The following is a 17,780-nucleotide window of genomic DNA, read 5'->3' as shown; positions in this document are numbered from 1 at the left end:
GCGGGGCCTGGCGTCGCAGCCGCCGCCGAGCGAGGCCGCGGCCGCGGGCTGGAGGCGCTGAGCCGCGGCCCCGCCCCGCCGGGAGGGCGGCCGCCGGTCCCTCCGGGCGCGCGGGTGCGGGCGGCCCCGGCGCTGGGAGCGGGTGTGGGGCCGCGGCCGCCCGCCGGCCTCCAGCCCGGAGGACGGGCCCCGGGAGCCCCGGAGGCCCGGGTGGCGAGGCCGGAGCAGCCGGAGGGCCCGGGAGAGGTGGGAAGCGCGCGGTTCCAGACCTTGGAAACGCCGGCCCCGAAGCGTCGGCGAAAACTCTGCCGGGCACAGGTAAGAGCGTCGCCAGCCTTTGCAACACGGCGGAGAGTTTGGCAGGTAGCTGGCACCTAGGGGGAGTGGAGGAACCGGGGTTCAGCAGGTGGGCGGAGGCCACAACTCCCCAGACCCTGCGAAAGAGGGGTCAGCGGGGCGGGAGAATTAGCGCGGAGAGCAGCTTTCAGAAACCGAGGGGACGAAGCGAGGCTTGGCAGTGGGGCATTGCTTGTCCAGCCCCCCGGCCCACGTGAGCGAGCGAAGGCTGGGCCCCGCATTGTCACGTCTTCCAGCTGTTTGCGAGAAAACCTGCCGAGTTTTAAATACTGTGGCAGCTGAGTCAAACGATAAGGAAAAGCCGGACTCTTTGAGCCAGGCACAGCGCGTCTGTGACAGGGTCTCCAGCCAGGCTGCCCATTTGCAGTCTCTGAACCCGAGGGCTTTTTGAGAAGGAGATCTTGGGGCGCCTGCCAGAATGGGGTGGGGTGGCGCGGGAAGTGAGGACCCAGAAGAGAGGGCTCGGCCGGCCACTGGACGCTGGAGCTGAAGCGCCAGCCGAAACTGGAAACTTGAAATCTGCCTCCGTGCCAGCCACAAGTCGTATGATTTTCCTTGGCGACGCTCAGCACCTTAGGAGGAGCTGGCGGGGGAGGCGGGTAGTTCGTGGGCAGTTGCAGCAGGGCAGGAAGGTGAGGAGCAGTGAGGCTGGTCAGAGAGCTGGTTGGAGTGACACCCATAGGTGGACCCACTAGAGAAGGCCTAAGTAGAGAAGTTCCAAGCTTAACGGGGAAGGCGTGGGCCGGGGTGGGCCAGGGTGGAAATGGGACGTGAGGTTTGAGGAGGTGGAGCAGTGGAGATGGGGGTTGCGAAGAGGAATGGGAGTGAGCGTAGGCGTCTTGAGGATACTGCAGCTCTGTGCTTCTTTCACACCTGGCTGAAAATTCACTGAAAACAAAACAAAACAACCTATGCTCTGTGACAACATAGAGGGCCGGGAGGGAGGTTCAAGAGGGAGGGGGCGTGTGTGTACCTGTGGCCGATTCATGTTGATGGATGGCGGAAAGCGACACGGTGTTGTAATCATTCTCCAATTAAAGAGCACATAAAACTTAAAAACCCCAAACACAACGTTGGAAATCAGCTAGACTCCAATAAACATTTTATTAGATTCCAGCTAGGAATGACTTCTGCTGTGACTATCCTGATTAATTTCCCACGCCTTCTTGACGCCATTCCTCTTGAACTCCGTGTTAGGGGCAGCGCGCCTCTGTATGGAGCCCTGAGGAGTAAATGAGACGCGCTTGTTGAAGGCCTCGTAGTGCCTTGCATGCCGCAGATGCTCAGTAACCTCGAGTTGTCACCGTCACGGTTCCTCAAGAGCCTCCTTGGAGCTTGCACAGTTTCTGAGTGGGGTCCTGCGGGGCTCCCTTGGGGCTCCCACAGTGGGGCTGGGGGGCTGAGTGGGGGTGTCCCCCCTCCTTTGCCTGTCCCTGTGAAAACACCCCCTTCAACCAGAGCAGCTGTGCTTTTGTCTGCTGTATTTATTTATATCTCCTAGACTGTCGTTTAGTCGTGTCCAACTCTTCGACCCCATGGACTGCAACACACCAGGCCCTCTGCCTTCACCATCTCCCGGAGCTTGCTCAAACTCATGTCCATTGAGTCGGTGATGCTGTCCAACCATCTCGTCCTCTGTCGTCCCCTTCTCCTTTTGACCTCAATCTTTCCCAGCATCAGGGTCTTTTCCAATGAGTCAGCTCTTCAAATCAGGGGGCCAAGTGTTGGAGCTTCAGCTTCAGTATCAGTCCTTCCAATGAGTATTCAGGGTTGGTTTCTTTTCGGATTGAGTGACTTGATCTCCTTGCAGTCCGAGGGACTCTCAAGAGTCTTCAACACCACAATTCGAAAGCATCAATTCTTTGGCACTCAGCCTTCTTTTATGATCCAACTCTCACATCCATACATGACTACTAGAAAAAACATAGCTCAGAGATAGTTGACTTAATTGAATGCAAAGTTCTTTGGCAAAAAAATAAAAGCGTGGCAACCAGTACTAACACAAAAGCAAATGGCTTTTTCTTTGTTGAGTCATTTATTTATTCAGCGGATGTGAGCATGTAGAGACGGAGCGACCATGCTGGGAGTTGGTGCTTCCGATCCAGAGGAACCTGGGCCTGCCCTCAGGGAGTTCACAGGCATTACTGCAGAGAGTCCTGCCAGGATGCCTGCCCTGCAGGTGCCCAGTGCTGTGATGGACGCATGTCCCGCATCCGCGGTCACTGGGGCCATGTGCCCGAGATTGTCCGGGATTGTCAGGGTCTGAGGGTGCAGAGAAGAGGGGGCGTTTGGACTGAGTCTGGAAACATGAGCATGTGGCCACGTGAGAAGCCAGTGGTGGGGGGACCAGTCAGGCGGAGGGAAGAGAGGCTCATGCGCATTGTGGAGCTGGAAGCATAAGGGTATGTGGAAGCAGAGGCAGGGGACAGGCCCGCGGGGCCGGCTGTGGAGGGCGTGGGCTCCTGCAGGCTCCCGAGAAGGCGGACGCCACCATCAGGACTGGTTTTAGGTGTTGGACCCTGGTGTCCACGTAGAGAACAGACGGGGGTGGAAGCCGGAGATGGCCATCCATCGGGGGTCAGCCTGGAGTGAGGCAGAGACCCCTTCAGTGAACCCTCAGGACGTGGATGGGGCGGGTGTTGGGAAGATCTGACCCCCGGGTTCTGGCTGGGGCTCTGGGCTGGAGGGGTGCTGCCCACCGAGCCCAGAGGCAAACGGGTGCTGTCTCTCCCAACAAGATCCCCTCCCCGGCATCCTCTTCATGTCCTCGCCCGTCTTTCCGGCACCCTGAACCTTCAGAGTCTGGACGCCAGCAAGCAGCATTGTCTGTCTGTCTGTCTCCCTTGCACTTGTTTCTGGTAAGTCTCCGACTCACCGAGGACCATCTTCAAGGGCAAGGTTGTGTCTTTGGTTCTGTCTCCTTTGGGCTCCGGCACCTACTTGGTGCTTGACCTGCTGGCTTGACAGTGTCTCTTGTTTTCTTTTCAGAATCAGAGATCAGCTGTGTGTGCCCCAGACAGATCCAGCCACTGGGATGAGTGGGCCCTCGGTGGAGATCCCCCCGGCCGCCAAGCTGGGTGAGGCTTTCGTGTTTGCAGATGGGCTGGACATGCAGACAGACCTGTTCCCAGAGGAGGACCTGGGGGCCCCTTTTCTTCAGGGGAGGGCTCTGGAGCAGATGGCCGTCATCTACAAGGAGATCCCTCTCGGGGATCAAGGCGGGGAGCAGGACGATTACCCGGGGGACTTCGATCTGTGCTCCAGCCCCATTCCGTCTCAGAGCACCCCCCCGGGAGACAGGGACCAGGACGATGAGCCGTTCTGCCCGACCTTCCTCCAGAAATCAGACCCGACTGCGTACCGGGTCACGGGCAGCGGGGAAGCCGCTGATCCGCCTGCCGGGGAGGCGGTGGGCAGTGGGGACTCGGGGCCGGAGAGGACCGCGCAGCCCGCCAAGCCATACGCCTGTCGGGAGTGCGGCAAGGCCTTCAGCCAGAGCTCGCACCTGCTCCGGCACCTGGTGATTCACACCGGGGAGAAGCCCTATGAGTGCGGCGAGTGCGGCAAGGCTTTCAGCCAGAGCTCGCACCTGCTCCGGCACCAGGCCATCCACACCGGGGAGAAGCCCTACGAGTGCGGCGAGTGCGGCAAGGCCTTCCGCCAGAGCTCGGCCCTGGCGCAGCACGGGAAGACGCACAGCGGGAGGCGGCCATACGCCTGTCGCGAGTGCGGCAAGGACTTCAGCCGCAGCTCCAGCCTCCGCAAGCACGAGCGCATCCACACCGGGGAGAAGCCCTACGCGTGCCAGGAGTGCGGCAAGGCCTTCAACCAGAGCTCGGGCCTGAGCCAGCACCGCAAGATCCACTCGCTGCAGAGGCCGCACGCCTGCGAGCTGTGCGGGAAGGCCTTCTGCCACCGCTCACACCTGCTGCGCCACCAGCGCGTCCACACGGGCAAGAAGCCGTACGCCTGCGAGGACTGCGGCAAGGCCTTCAGCCAGAGCTCCAACCTCATCGAGCACCGCAAGACGCACACGGGCGAGAAGCCCTACCGCTGCCACAAGTGCGGCAAGGCCTTCAGCCAGAGCTCGTCGCTCATCGAGCACCAGCGCATCCACACGGGCGAGAAGCCCTACGAGTGCGGCCAGTGCGGCAAGGCCTTCTGCCACAGCTCGGCGCTCATCCAGCACCAGCGCATCCACACGGGCCGCAAGCCCTACGCGTGCAACGAGTGCGGCAAGGCCTTCCGCCACCGCTCGGCGCTCATCGAGCACTACAAGACGCACACGCGCGAGCGGCCCTACGAGTGCAGCCGCTGCGGCAAGGCCTTCCGGGGCAGCTCGCACCTCCTCCGCCACCAGAAGGTCCACGCGGCCGACAGGCTCTAGGGGTCCGCCCGGGGTGAGGGCACGCCGGCCCTGGCGCCCCCGGCCCAGCGGGCGGACTTGGGGGGCCGGCCGGACGGCCGGATCCCGGTGCCGGGGCGGAGCTGACTCTCGGCCCGCAGTCTTGTCCTCTGCTGTGACCCCGGGGGCTTGGTTTTGCCCTCCATTCGCTTTTTCCAAAATGCAGACGAGTAAACGTCAGAGGGAGAAAGCGGGGTTAAGCCCCCCGGGAGAGGTCCAGCGAGCTCTAACCTTAGGCACTTGCAGAAGTGAAGTGGACTAGCGGTCCAAACAGCCCAGGGAAGATGAGTCCGAAGTCCAGGGTCGCCTTGGCCACTGCAGGGCTGCTTGGCGGCTGGGCAGAGAGGGCGCAGGAGGGCTCCTCCTGGGCTTGGGGTGGTGGGCGAGGCCCCCACGCCTCTCGGCCCTCGGCCTGGGTTGGCTGAGGGTGGGCCTGGCTGTAGGCCCTCCAGCGGAGGTGGAGGCGCGGCCCGGCTGATGATGCCCACCCGGCATGGGGCATCAGCGGGGCCTCTGTTCTGCAGGCTGGGCATCCTGCGCTTTGTCCTTTGGGGATGAAGGGAATCTGGTCCGAAGGTCTGGGTTCAGGCTCCCACTCTGGTCCCTCCTCCCTTGGTGACCTGATGGAAGCCCCAAGGCTCCGTTTCCCTCTCCGAGAGGTGAGGACGTTGGGAATGCCACATTCCCCTGGGGGTGGTGGTGTGCAGGACTCACATTCATGCTGGGACCGTGCACTCACCAGCTTTGTCAGCTGTCAACTGAGGATGGAGACCCAGGGCGACCCCCCCGCCGCTCTCCCACAGGTGAGACACAGGCCTGTCTGGTTACCAAGATGGCAGGGCCCCCCCCCTCCAGCTTGTGCCCTGGATGTGGTGCCTGGGGCTACAGCGCCCTGCACAGCGATGCTTTCTGGTTCCCTGGGCCAGTTCAGCTGGGCATCCCCAGGGTGGGGCTCTGAGGGTGCCGTGTTTCCAGAGCTCCCCCTCCTCCTACCCGTAGTGGGGGAGGCCAGCTCCCAGGCAGCCCCCTGGCATTGCCCAGGCGCAGGCCTGCCTGCCCTGACCCAGTGGGGCTTGAAGGTGGCCATCCCAGTTCAGTCCCCTGCCCTCGGCCCAGGAATGGGCTCGGGCAGGGACGCGTCTGGCTGCCCCGGAAGCGTTTGTCCCAGGCCTCCGGGTGTCGGGGGGGTCTCTGGTACTGGCCCTCGCAGGCTCCCCTAGCACCAGTTGGGGAGGAGGTGGGCTGAGCTGTTTATGAAGTTTTGCATGTCTACAGCTGCAGTCCCATGAACCCGTCAGGGTCACGCTGGTAATTTCAGCGGATGGGGCCCGGCTCGGCAGCTAGGATGGTCCTGAATAAAAATGGGAAAGCTAGAGCTGTTTCTCCGTCAGCGGGCTTGGCAGCCGGGAACATTGAAAGGACAGGTCTGCTGGTCTGGGGAGACGGGCTCTGTGCAGCCCCTCTGCTGTCCTTTGGGCACTAAACAGGCCCCTGTGTGTGCCCGCCTGAGTGGCAGCCCGTCTGGAGGATCGCCCGTCACTCATGAGAGTCAAGAGAGAATACCAACACCCGTGCTTGGTGCAGGGGGACAGGGCCCCCCCAAGATCTACCTCCATGCCCCGCCCCCGGCACCCCATTCGGCCTCAGCCTTAGCCAGGACTGTCCTTCCTGGGCAGGGCGGTCATGCACTTCCAGCCTTTGCCATCTCCTCCGCGTGCCATGCTCCCAGCCAAATTTTTTTTTCCCAAGCATCACTTTGCACACGTCACCACTCTCCTTAAAATCACCCTTCCGGGGTCTCCTACACGTTAAGCCCCCGTTTCAGCCAACCTGGGTTAGCCCAACCCCAGCAAGCCTCCTGAGCCCCCGCCACGGCCCCCCTCGGCCTCAGCTATCTCCTGCTTGTCTTGTGTTCCCCCCACCCCCATCTCCTTTCTTTTTGGACAGTTCATGTAATGGGGTAAGGCTCCTTTCCTGAGGGGTTGACAGACTCGCGCAAAAGCACAGACCAGGCAAGTGCTTTTTTCCACGAGTGTGAGCAGAACCCGGTTCTTCAGCTCACGCTCCTCGCTGGCTTCTGTGTGTTTAAGCCCTTTCCCTTCGGCTCTCGGACAGTGCGGCGTTCTCGGCCGTCCCGGCGGTCTGCGTGGCCCTCCCGCTGCGTTGTTTGCCTTTGCTTTGCTGTCTTGCTTTCCCCTCTTTTAGCGGCGTTGTTGGCTGTTGGAAAGCTCCAGTTCTTGGCTCTGGTCACCAATCAAATTGTTTTGTCAAAGTACACGTATTCTGCTCTTCTCTTTATCTTTTCTGCTACTTAACATTAATGCTTTACATTTCTAAGATCGATTATTAAGGGAGTTAATAATATTTCTGGTAAACGTGGGTACTTTGGTCTATGTTTGTTTTCTTATAGTTAGAGCTTTTTCTGCTCTATAATGTTGATGTGTTTCTTTTTTTTTTTTTTTGCTGTTAGGAGTTTCCCTTTGACGCAGTTATTATTATTTTAATTAGTGTTTTTTAATTAATCCTAATCCCAGTGATGACTGCGTAAGTCATTGCTGTTCCTTCTTATTGTGCGTGGTGGTGTCAGGATTTCTGAGTGTCCACAGAAATTCTCTGAGCCTGAGTATATTATCAGTTTTTATGCGCATTTGTGTACTCTCAAGAAATGTGTTTTCACTCCCTCAGTTCAGTTCGTGTTATCTTACTCCAGTCTGCACTTGCTCTGACTTGTCTTTCCTCCAGGGCCTGAGGGCGCCCGGCAGCCTGTGAGCCTGCCGGGGCTCAGGGCTCGGGCCCAGGGACCGAGCACAGCCGTGCGGGTGTGTGCACGGGGGGCTGTCCGGGAGGAGGCCGCGCAGTTGGGAGCACTCGTTTGCCTGGTCGGACCGTATCTGGGCCTCTTTCTTCATGTGTCCGTTTCGCCTCGCTTTCTGTTTTGTGTGTGCAGTTTGTGCTTGGTTAGTCTCGCCGTCATCTTGACAGACAGGGTGTGCGTGGCCACGTCATCACCGCGTTTGGAGCAGGCGTCCGTCTAACGCGGACGAGCTGAGAACCGGTGCCTTGGCGCGCCCTCTGCCTCTTTCAATGCTTCTGGCTTCAGCTTCTCTTTTCCAGACATCGTAATGGAAACCCCTTGCTTTTTTTTTTACTTTGCATTTGCATGACAGTTTATTTAGCTCGGCATTTTATTTTTAAAATGTGTGTATATATTTTTGCTATATATCTGTAACTTATAAACAGCAGATTATTGGCTTTTGCTTTCTGATTCTTTCTGTAATTCTTCTTACATAAGAAGTTCTCCTACTAGTAACATTACTGTCTAGAGTGAGGCGTGATTTACTTCCATCCTAGCATGTACTGGCTCGATTAACCCCCAAAGGTCATGCTCATCCCTGCTCCATCTCTGAGCGATTGTCCGAGTGTGCGGCATCCTGTTAGGCCGACGAGAGACCCACCGTCGGGCACACCTGCCCCTCCTCCTGGTCTGGTCAGTGTCCTGAGTCCACTCCTGACGTCACAGCCTGGTGCTTCAGCGACCTCGGCTGTGACACGGGGGCTGTGATGGGGCTTGGAGGACTAAAGAATGCACATCTGCCCGGCTTGGAGGACTAAAGAATGCACATCTGCCCGGCAGACTGAGGGCAGAGGTGATTCTCACACTGTTAGCGTTTTGAAATATTCCTTTGATTTTCTACCCTAACTCCCAAAGTTCATTCAAAGTAACCTAGAATGTTACGTGGGGCTTTATTACATTTTAGAAAAGTTTCAGCAAATACCACGAGATGCGGCAAAGAACTAGACATCACAGATCAGACCCCCCACGTGAGGGGGCCCACACAGTCATGTGGGAGACGGGGACCCTCTCCCACTTTCCTGTCCGTCCCACGATGGTCCCCTCACCCACCCCCTCTCTCCCCTGGCCCTCCTGTGGCGGGGGCCGGCCACCGTCACAGCTGCAGAGGCTCAAGAAGGGGGGTCGCCCTGGTCACTCCTGTGGCAGGAGGGAAGTGAGGGCAGGAGTTTACCGCGGGTGCAGTGGTCGGATCAGATCAGCTGGCCACTGTGGGGTCGGGGGGACAGTTCAGTGGGAGGCAGGAGCTCCCCCTATGGATGCTGGGATTCCTCAGAGGCGACAAGGGCGTTCAGTCACCTCGGCCCAGGTGGAAACCAAACGGCCTCTCATGCGGCTCCTGGGGCCGCACGGAGGTTCGCCGGGATCACGGGTATCTGGATGTGTGTGCCATGGACATGCACCACCTTCGGGGGGTAGGGTGGGGAAAGGCAGGCCCTTTCTTTTGGGGGAACCCCCTCTTCAGTGTCTGATAACCAGGAAACCAAGTCAGAAGGTGGTCTGGGGTGCTGAGTGGGATGTCTCCCACACCACAGGTCACACACTCGCCCGGCCTCCCAGACTCCGGTGGGGCTGAGCGCTGGAGACTCACCCATGTTTGCTACCACCTCCCCTCAAGGCCATCCCAGAGCAGCTGCCTGTGTCCTCACAGCTGGTCCCTCCCCTCTGGTCTAACCCCGTGTGGGTGGGCCGCCCTGGGGTCCCCACCTGCTTCCTGCTGTTCCCTGGGCCGCTGGCTGTCTGCAGGTGCAGGGCCCTGGCTCAGAGAAGCCCATCAGAGCCCAGAGGACGGAAGTGGAGAGGGGAGGTGAGCCCCAGAGTCTCGAGGGGCCAGAAGCAAAATACTGGGCTGTGTCCCCAGAAGGCAGTTTCCTCATGAAACCTTCTATAGAGGCCACCCCAGATGATCAGCCTGATCTGTTGTGGAGGCGTGGATTTCTCCCCGTAGCAAATGGTGATTGGGTTCTACCTGGACCCAGGAAAAGAAGGCCTGGGCTAGACGGAAGTTTCCTCCGAGATTCTTTATTGAAGGGATTCAAAGAAAAACTTAGGTTGTCAGTAATCTGTGTGGGATGGAGGAGTGAGTGCTACATGTAATGGTTTTACTGTTGCTACTGAACCAGTTTTGATGTGTTTCCCCTTCAAGAAGCAGACCCAAACACCAAAATGCTGAGGTTGGCAGCAAGGAGCGGGTTCACCCGCAAGGCAAGCAGGCAAGGAGACCAGCGAGCACTCAAATCTGCCTCCCTGCGGGCGCGGGGCTGGGCGCTCACGGATGGAGACCGAGCAGCAGGCGGTGCGGGCGCGGGGAGCCGGGGAAAGCGCCGGGCCGGGTGCGGGGACCGCGGTGCGCGGGGGACCCGAGCTCGGCCTCTGCGCAGCGCGGGCTGGGGCGGAGCTTCCAGGCGGGGACACGCCCGGTGGGAGGGTCAGCGGGCCCTGCGGGCCTCACCGCTCGGCTCCAACCGCACGCCGCGGAGTCCGGCTTTCTAGACAACACCCCGGGCGGGTATTTTACGGCTCTGGCTTCGTGACCGGAGGACGTTCAAGTCTTAGAACACCCTTGATTAGTGCGGGCAGGCGGAATGGGTCCGACTCATCCCGACCCGCAGTTTCACCATCTCGGGGGCCGCCCTCACCCCCACCCACCCTACCAAAGGTGGGGGCATCGGTGCTGAGATCGGGGCCACACGTGCACGAGACCGTCGGTCAGCGCTGCTGCTGAGCGGACCCGGGGCCATCACAGCATCACTGGCCCCTGCGCTCAATAAAAGGAAGGGAAGCGGGAAAAGCGCTTTCTGGCCGCGGTGGCCTTGCGCGTTCCTCCGTCACCATCTGCTGGCAGAGCCCGGCATGGCACCGCTGCAGAGAAACCTCGGTATCCGTTTGGGTGCCCCATCCTTGACCCCGAGATAGCACCCTCCCAAAACGAGAAACACCTGCTCCCAAGAGTCATTATAATCACAGCCTCTTGTGCTAATTCGTCCTCAGATCCACTCGCAGTTCCACTGAACATTCTGCTAGCCTCTGACAACTCCTTCATAAAACAGTACTGAGAAGTAAAGAACGTGGTTGATAAATACAAACGCATACGCAAAAAGGAGCAAAGAAAAAAGACAGAGTCCTCACAGTTCTCTTGTTCATCTCTCATGAGTAGGATGGCAGATAAAACACAGAATGCCCAGTGAATAATTTTTTAGTCTAAGTATGTACCAAATACTGCATAATCTTCAAATCTACCTTATTTTTAAAATATTTTTTTTTTGCTGGTCACTCATTAGTTCATGCACCAAAGCCTTTGTTTCTTGACTCCCAACTTTCTGAGCCCCCTGGGGTGAGGAACACCCCTAACCTCGAATCTGTCTCCCCTTCGGGCACGGGGCTGGGCGCTCCCCCTTGGGACTAGCCCCTTCTCCGCCCATCACAGCTGACCGGAAGGGCCAGCCCATGGCCAGCGCTGGCGCTGCTGGCGGACGGACCGTGCAGCAGCCCCGGGAGCCCGGGTGCGACCCCGCGGTCTCTGGCGCCCTCTCGTGTGGAAAGATCTCAGCCTGGCGTTCTGCGTCTTTGGGCCGTATTTTATTAGTGATGATGATGACGATGATAGTCCTTTACCAGGAGGCACGTTGGGGGCGTGTCGGCTCAGGGGCGGAGCTATTAGCCTGCATCGCGCCCACAGGCATCGCGTCCCCCTGGGCCGGATCAGCTGTGGGCTGTTCAGACATGGGCTTCCCCGAGTCTCTGGCCCCGTGTCCCTCCCAGGTCAGTGTCCAGCGTTGCCCTCCTGGTTGTGGCCTTGTGCAGTGGTCTCAGCAGATGTAGGGGCGACCCTAAAAGATGTATTGAGGCATCTTAGCACCATCCTCCGCCCAGGTTTGCTGGTCAGCAGTGAAGTGACCGGGAAGAGGGGCTGTTTTGGGGTCCCTTCAGGGATCTGGGAAATGGAGGCCTGGGCTAGACCAAAGTCTTCTAGAAGATTCACCATTGGAGGGAGTCAAAGACAATTTGTGGGGGATTCGGCGGTGAGGGGATTCCGAGTGCTACATGTAATGGTTTTACTATTGTTCAGTTCAGTCGCTCAGTCGTGTCCGACTCTTTGCGACCCCACGAATCACAGCACGCCAGGCCTCCCTGTCCATCACCAACTCCCGGAGTTTTACAGCATCGGACCTTGCTTCTATCACCAGTCACATCCACAACTGGGTATTTGTTTGCTTTGGCTCCATCCCTTCTTTCGTTCTGGAGTTATTTCTCCACTGATCTCCAGTAGCATACTGGGCACCTACCGACCTGTTAGGGAACCTCTTTTTCCCCCTTACAAACAGCAGGCCAAAATCCCGAGATGCCAGGTTTGCAGCATAGAGCGGGTTCACCCGCAAGGCAAGCAGGCAAGGAGACGAGAGAGCACTCGAATCTGCCTCCCTGCGGGCGCGGGCGCGGGGCTGGGCGCTCACGGATGAAGACCGAGCAGCAGGCGGTGCGGGCGCGGGGAGCCGGGGGAAAGCGCGGGGCCGGGTGCGGGGACCGCGGTGCGCGCTGGGGACCCGAGCTCGGCCTCTGCGCAGCGCGGGCTGGGGCGGAGCTTCCAGGCGGGGACACGCCCGGTGGGAGGGTCAGCGGGCCCTGCGGTCCTCACCGCTCGGCTCCAACCGCACGCCGCAGAGTCCGGCTTTCTAGACAACACCCCGGGCGGGTATTTTACGGCTCTGGCTTCGTGACCGGAGGACGTTCAAGTCTTAGAACACCCTTGATTAGTGCGGGCAGGCGGAATGGATCCGACTCATCCCGACCCGCAGTTTCACCATCTCAGGGGCCGCCCTCACCCCCACCTACCCTACCAAAGGTGGGGGCATCGGTGCTGAGAACTGGGGTGACACATAAAATCAGGTGAAATCTTGGGACAGGGGGCCGATTCCAGGTCCTAGGGTGGCCCCGGGCTAGACAGCATGGAGGGCGTGGCCCGGGCTGGTGCACAGAAGCGGCCCCAACTGGCCAGAAAGTGTGGGAGCCCAGGGCTGGTCTACTGCAGAAGGAGTCGCCTAGTGGACAGAGTGGGGCCTGAGTGCCTGCTGAACTGGTCCGTCAGGGCTGCTGAGCAGACACGGGGCCATCCCCGCACCATCACTGGCTCCTGTGCTCGATAGAAGGGAGGGAAACCCGGAAAGCAAAGGCGCTTTCTGGCCGCTTTTGTGTTTGGCGTTCCTCTAGCACCGTCTGCCGGCAGAACGCGGCATTGCACCCGCTGGCCAAACCTCGGGGTCCGGCTTGGATGTCCCCATTCTTGTCTCGGAGATCTCACCTCTCAGCAGTTCCCCTGGGGAGAATCTCAGCAAGATGCGACCTTGACCCGGAGCTCGGTGGAGAGGGTGCCCTGTGTTCTTTCCGCAACTGCTTGGAGTGGAGGTGCCTCATGTTGGGCTGGGGATGGGAGGAAGGAAACAGGTCATGACTGAGATGCTCTAGACAGACTGTCCCTGCTCTTGCCAAATTTCAGTAGATTTTCCTTAATAAATATTTCATTTTTTGTGTGCCCTTAGGTCTGTTATGCAGAGTACATCATGAGAAATCCTGGGCTGGAGGAAGCACAAGCTGGAATCAAGATTGCCGGGAGAAATATCAATAACCTCATATGCAGATGACACCACCCTTATGGCAGAAAGCAAAGAAGAACTAAAGAGCCTCTTGATGAAAGTGAAAGAGGAGAGTGAAAAAGTTGGTTTAAAGCTCAACATTCAGAAAACTAAGATCATGGCATCCGGTCCCATCGCTTCATGGCAAATAGATGGAGAAACAGTGGCAGACTTTATTTTTCTGGGCTCCAGAATCACTGTGGATGGTGATTGCAGCCATGAAATTAAAAGATGCTTACTCCTTGGAAGGAAAGTTATGACCAACCTAGACAGCATATTAAAAAGCAGAGACATTATTTTACCAACAAAGGTCCATCTAGTCAAGGCTATGGTTTTTCCAGTGGTCATGTATGGATGTGAGAGTTGGACTATAAAGAAAGCTGAGTGCTGAAGAATTGATGCTTTTGAACTGTGGTGTTGGAGAAGGCTCTTTTTTGTCCCTTGGACTGCAAGGAGATCCAACCAGTCCATCCTAAACACCTAATGAACACCAGATCAGTCCTGGGTGTTCATTAGAAGGACTGATGTTGAAGCTGAAACTCCAATACTTTGGCTACCTGATGTGAGGAGCTGACTCACTGGAAAAGATCCTGATGCTAGGAAAGATTGAAGGCAGGAGGAGAAGGGGACGACAGAGGATGAGATGGTTGGATGGCATCACCGACTCAATGGACATGAGTATGAGTGAACTCTGGGAGTTGGTGACGGACAGGGAGGCCTGGCGTGCTGCGGTTCATGGGGTCGCGGAGAGTTGGACACAACTGAGCGACTGAACTGAACTGATACATAAATTTAAAATTAATACATAAAACAAATACATGCAGACAATTATAGACATATAATGTATTTATATTATAAATGCATAATTATAAGCAAGTATATGTTATTATATTTATAAGCAAGTATATATTATTATAAGCATAATTATAAATAGAAGTAACTTTGGGCTTTACTGGTGGTTCAGACAATAAAGAATGTGCCTGCAGTGCAGGAGACCTGGGTTCGATCCCTGGTTTGGGAAAATTTCCTGGAGAAGGGAATGGTAAACCACTCCAACACGTTTGCCTGGAGAATTCCATGGACAGAAGAGCCTGGCAGGTTACAGTCCATGGGGTCAGAAAGAGTTGAATATGACAGAGTGACTAACACACATATAAATAAATTTATTAATACAATGTATATATATATTTATAAACATATTCAGATATTATAAATAATTATAAACATACAATAAATGTATTTAAATATTGTTGCTGCTGCTAAGTCACTTCAGTCGTGTCCAACTCTGTGTGACCCCATAGACGGCAGCCCATCAGGCTCCCCCGTCCCTGGGATTCTCCAGGCGAGAACACTGGAGTGGGTTGCCATTTCCTTCTCCAATGTGTGAAAGTGAAAAGGGAAAGTGAAGTCGCTCAGTCATGTCTGACTCGTAGCGACCGCATGGACTGCAGCCTACCAGGCTCCTCCGTCCATGGGATTTTCTAGGCAAGAGTACTGGAGTGGCTTGCCATTGCCTTCTCCATTAAATATTGTTATAAACATATAAATTTAAAAAATAATGTTCACCCCTTTGGCTGGGGGGTGTTTTTGTGGACGTCTTCATGCTACTGTTCCTGAAGTGGAACTCTCCCCTTCCCAAACTGGCTTTTGAAATGACTGGGAAAGAAATGGAATATACAAGTGTTGGCAACAAAACTGTCATTCTTCACAGAGGACATGTTTAAGTATATAGCAAGTCCCGCAGAATGTAGACAAATTAATGTGATCTAGTAAAAGAGAGTGCAGCAAATGTAGCAGTGCGATTTCAAATACAGAAACTTACTGGGTCTCTCAGTTCACTTCAGTCGCTCAGTCGTGTCCAACTCTCCGCGACCCCATGAATCACAGCACGCCAGCCCTCTCTGTCCATCACCAACTCCCAGAGTTCACCCAAACTCATGTCCACAGAGTCGGTGATGCCATCCAACCATCTCATCCTCTGTCGTTCCATCTCGTCCTGCCTTCAATCTTTCCCAGTATCAGGGCCTTTTCCAGTGAGTCAGTTCTTTGCATCAGGTGGCCAAAGTATTGGCGTTTCAGCTTCAGCATCAGTCCTTCCAATGAATATTCAGGACTGATCTCCTCTAGAATGGACTGGTTGGATCTCCATGTAGTCCAAGGGACTCTCAAGAGTCTTTCCAACACCAGAGTATAATAGCAAATGAATAGAGAATAACATTTAAGAGGATATATTTTACCATTGCATAAAAAATATCAGCTTGTAGAGAATAGACTTGTTCCCAAGGGAGAGGGTGGGTCAGGGAGGGATGGAATGGGAGTTCGGGATTAGCAGAAGCGAGCTGTTACATATAGGATAGATAAAAAGGATAAGCAACAAAGTCCTACTGTATGGCACAGGGAACTATACTGGATAGCTTCTGAGAGAGCATGATTGACAAGAGTGATAAAAAGTATATATGTGTATGTACGTGAGTCACTTTGCTGCACAGAATAAATTAACGCAACATTGTAAATTGATATTTCAATAAAATCAACCCCCCCAATACATGTTTCCTGGAGATGGAGATGGCAACCCATTCCATCTCGTGCACTCCAGTATTCTTGCCTGGAGGATCCCATGGATGGAGGAGCCTGGTGGACTACAGTCCATGGGATGGCAAAGAGTCGGACATAACCCAGCGACTAACATTTCCACTTAAATGTGTACGTGTACTAGGGATGAATCTATAGAGATGCCCAAGACATTTGTTTATGAGGAAAACTCCACACACAGCTTCACTGAGAATTATTAAACCTATTAAAGGGAGAGAGCCCAGGATATTCATGGATTGAAAGATTCAATGTGGTCAAGTTGCCAGTTTCCCCCAAAATGATTGGTAAATTCCCCCGGCGCTGGTTCAAGGTGCAAGATTCCCTTTACCTTTTTTTAAGAGACAGAAGCCAAGGAGCCGATTCCAGTCGCGGGCAGCTCAGGTCCTCCCGCGGGGAGCAGCCTTCTTCCTCCCGGTCGCCTGGGCAGTTGCGCGGCCACGACCAGAGGCCTTGGTTCCCTGTCGCCCACTCAGAAGGCTCCCTGTCTGTCCCAAGGACTCAGCAGCTGGGCGCCCTGCCCGCAGCCGAGGACGCCGCCTGGAGCGGCCCCGCGGGCACGGCCACCGGCGCCAGCCCAGGCTGCGGCCCGGGAGGGGCTCCGCGCGGCCTGGGCGCGCCCGCCCGCCCCCTCGGCCGCGAGGCGTCGCTGTCCGCTCGCTGGCAGCGCAGAGGGACCCAGGCCCCCGACGGAGCACTCAGGGCCTCGCCCCGGAGCCGGGCCGCCGCAGGCAGGGGCAGTGGGGCCCGGGTTGGGGTCGGGGCCTGCCCCGGCTCTCATTTAGCGCTGCGGGGTGCGCTGGGGCAGTGTCGGGGGCCACAGTCCGAGCCGGGGCGCAGTGCAGGCCCGGGGCCGTGAGTCCAGCTGCTTTGCAGAGGTGGCAGCAGGCCGCAGTGACCCTCTCAGAGACGCCCCACTCTGCGGCTCCAGGCGGGCCTGTGCCCCCCAGAAGCGCTGACCTGTGCACCGGGAAGGCACAGCGCTCCCCCAGCCATGTCTGTGATGGAAGGGCCAGAACGGCCCCATGTCTGCCCTCACAGATGTGCAGGCACCCACCGTGTGTCCACACACTGAGCCATCCGGCTCCCCTTGCTTGACATGCACCCAAGACCCGCGTGTGCAGCAAGTTAGAAGGGGCAGGTGTGGTGGCACGATGCCATCCAGGTTCATCTGAGAACCTGGACAAGCCTCAAGGTGCTCAGCCTGCCCCCGAGGGCCGGGCCCCTCCCCGGCCCCCTGCCTTGAATTCAGCCGAGCCGACTGCCTTGCTGTTTCTGCAGCTTGTCAGACACGCCTGACCGCAGGCCCTTTGCACTTGCGGTCCCACCTCCCCGGGCTCTCGCTGGGGTCCCTCGCCTTCATTCGGGGGTGGCCTCTCTTCCGGTTGGTGTTCAGTGGCTCAGGTGTGCCGAGTCTTTGCGACCCCATGGACTGCCGCACGCCAGGCTCCCCTGTCCTTCACTATCTCCTGGAGTTTGCTCCCCACTGCCCCTGCCCCTGTCCGTCGAGTCAATGATGCCATTCAACTGGCTCAGCCTCTGCTGCCCGCTTCTTCTCCTGCTCTGTCTTTCCCAGCCTCAGGGCCTTTTCCAATGAGTCAGCTCTCTGCATCAGGAGGCCAGAGTACTGGAGCTCCAGCATCAGTCCTTCCAGTGAATATTCAGAGTTGATCTCCTTTAGGATGGACTGGTTTGATCTCCTTCCTGTCCAGAGGCCTCTCAAGAGTCTTCTCCAACACCACAGTTGGAGAGCATCAATTCTTCAGTGCTCAGGTTTCTTTATAGCCCAACTTTCACACCGGGACATGACTATTGGAAAACCCATAGCATTGATTAGATGGACCTTCATTGTCAAAGTGATGGACCTTCATTGGCTCTGCTTTTTAATACACTGTCTAGGTTTGTCATAGTTTTCCTTCCAAAGAGCAAACATCTTTTAATTTCCTGG

General features: G+C 56.8%; 1 protein-coding gene and 1 long non-coding RNA gene across 4 annotated transcripts; one reads left to right on the top strand and one right to left on the bottom strand.

Annotated features, from left to right (window-relative positions):
• Window positions 1-21: 21 nt before the first annotated feature.
• On the top strand, window positions 22-4,895 carry ZNF70 (zinc finger protein 70). Of its 2 annotated transcripts, XM_055405224.2 has the most exons (3): window positions 22-318; window positions 3,096-3,215; window positions 3,346-4,895. In XM_055405224.2, exon 3 carries the CDS (start codon window positions 3,392-3,394, stop codon window positions 4,742-4,744), a length of 1,353 nt encoding a protein of 450 aa, XP_055261199.1. In that variant the 5' UTR covers window positions 22-318; window positions 3,096-3,215; window positions 3,346-3,391; the 3' UTR covers window positions 4,745-4,895. The 2 variants fall into 2 exon arrangements, with proteins under 2 accessions (XP_055261199.1, XP_055261198.1); XM_055405223.2 differs by lacking the exon at window positions 3,096-3,215.
• Window positions 4,896-10,675: 5,780 nt separating this feature from the next.
• Window positions 10,676-17,696, bottom strand: LOC148774927 (uncharacterized). 2 transcript variants are annotated; one of them, XR_016035377.1, is made up of 4 exons: window positions 16,164-17,696; window positions 15,066-15,416; window positions 12,913-13,031; window positions 10,676-11,443 (listed from the first exon to the last, which is right to left on the bottom strand). It is a non-coding gene; the product is annotated as an uncharacterized LOC148774927 (long non-coding RNA). The 2 variants fall into 2 exon arrangements; XR_016035376.1 differs by lacking the exon at window positions 15,066-15,416 and having other exon boundaries at window positions 16,164-17,539.
• Window positions 17,697-17,780: the final 84 nt, after the last annotated feature.

The sequence above is a fragment of the Moschus berezovskii genome, chromosome 19, assembly GCF_049115385.1.
Source record: "Moschus berezovskii isolate FMDL1 chromosome 19, NW_MosBer_1.0, whole genome shotgun sequence".
Classification (NCBI taxonomy): domain Eukaryota; kingdom Metazoa; phylum Chordata; class Mammalia; order Artiodactyla; family Moschidae; genus Moschus; species Moschus berezovskii.
The sequence above is the reverse complement of the archived record's forward strand: the minus strand, read 5'-3'. Positions and strand labels throughout refer to the sequence as shown.